This window comes from Limulus polyphemus, unplaced genomic scaffold, assembly GCF_000517525.1.
Source record: "Limulus polyphemus unplaced genomic scaffold, Limulus_polyphemus-2.1.2 Scaffold2247, whole genome shotgun sequence".
In the NCBI taxonomy this organism is placed as follows: Eukaryota; Metazoa; Arthropoda; class Merostomata; order Xiphosura; family Limulidae; genus Limulus; species Limulus polyphemus.
In genome coordinates, this window is record NW_013667857.1 from 204,615 (window position 1) to 205,591 (window position 977).

Genomic DNA, 977 nt, shown 5'->3' on the forward strand with positions numbered 1-977 from the left:
AAAACAAATACTCAATATATTCATGGACAAATCTTTTTTTAGTTTATCCGAAATACTTCACTAAAGATATTATTTTTTTTTATGTGAAAGCCTATAATGTGAACCGAAAGACTGTCAAATTTCGTGACGATATACACACTATATTGAAAGTTAGAAGTATTAAATCTATAAAGACTTTAAACAAGTACAAAGATGTCACGTGATCAGTCAAATTGACCGAGCCCGTGTTGAGGGAGTTAACAACAAATAAGAAAATATAAATAATGAAGTGCTTAATATAAGTACAACACCTGACTCTAAAGTGCAATAATGCTTGTTCCTCTTTTGAAGGTTTTTTATTGCTCTTTCGCACTTGACTGCGAAAAGCCTCGGATAAAGCGTCATCCAGTTTAAACATTTCGGAGTCACTCAAATAGGTTTCAGACTCCTGAAAGAAAAAATTGAGAGAAAAGTCACTCAGGTATCAGAATCCTACAGCACAAGACTAACAAAAGTCACTTAAATAGGTTTCAGACCTTTAAAAGAAATTGATAGAAAAATCACTCAGATCTCAGACAAAATAGACTGACAGAAATATATAGACATTACTATGTACAAGTATCTGACAGAAGGGTCAATCATATAGTATTAGGCTTCTAAAAAAAATCACAGAAACATTGTTTAAGTATTGTTGTGAACAAATACTTCTAATATTACTCATTAATGAATATTTTTTTAATGAATCTGCCTATAAAAAGAAGACAGACACTTTTTCTTTACCAAAATACCGTTTTTAAAATTTGAGTATAACTATCATCTTTGTATAAATGATTAGATCATGGGTTCCCAAACTTACTCAGCACAAAGCCCCCCAGAAGATCCCCCCAATTAATCTATAGATATTGAGTACTGTGTGTTCAATGCAGTCCCTCTGACACCTTCTTGTGGGCTCCCAGGGACCCATGGCCCCCACGTTGGGGTCTCCTGGATTAGATAAA

General features: G+C 33.6%; 1 protein-coding gene across 1 annotated transcript in view; it reads right to left on the reverse strand.

Annotated features, from left to right (window-relative positions):
* The window catches only part of LOC106466395, a 17,755-nt gene extending 17,329 nt beyond the window's left edge, over window positions 1–426 (reverse strand). Inside the window, exon 1 of the mRNA XM_013926678.2 lies at window positions 291–426. Within this exon, the coding sequence (XP_013782132.1) occupies window positions 291–397 (107 nt within the window). The 5' untranslated portion in view covers window positions 398–426. The remainder of the gene's footprint in view (window positions 1–290) is intronic.
* Between the last annotated feature and the right edge of the window lie 551 nt (window positions 427–977).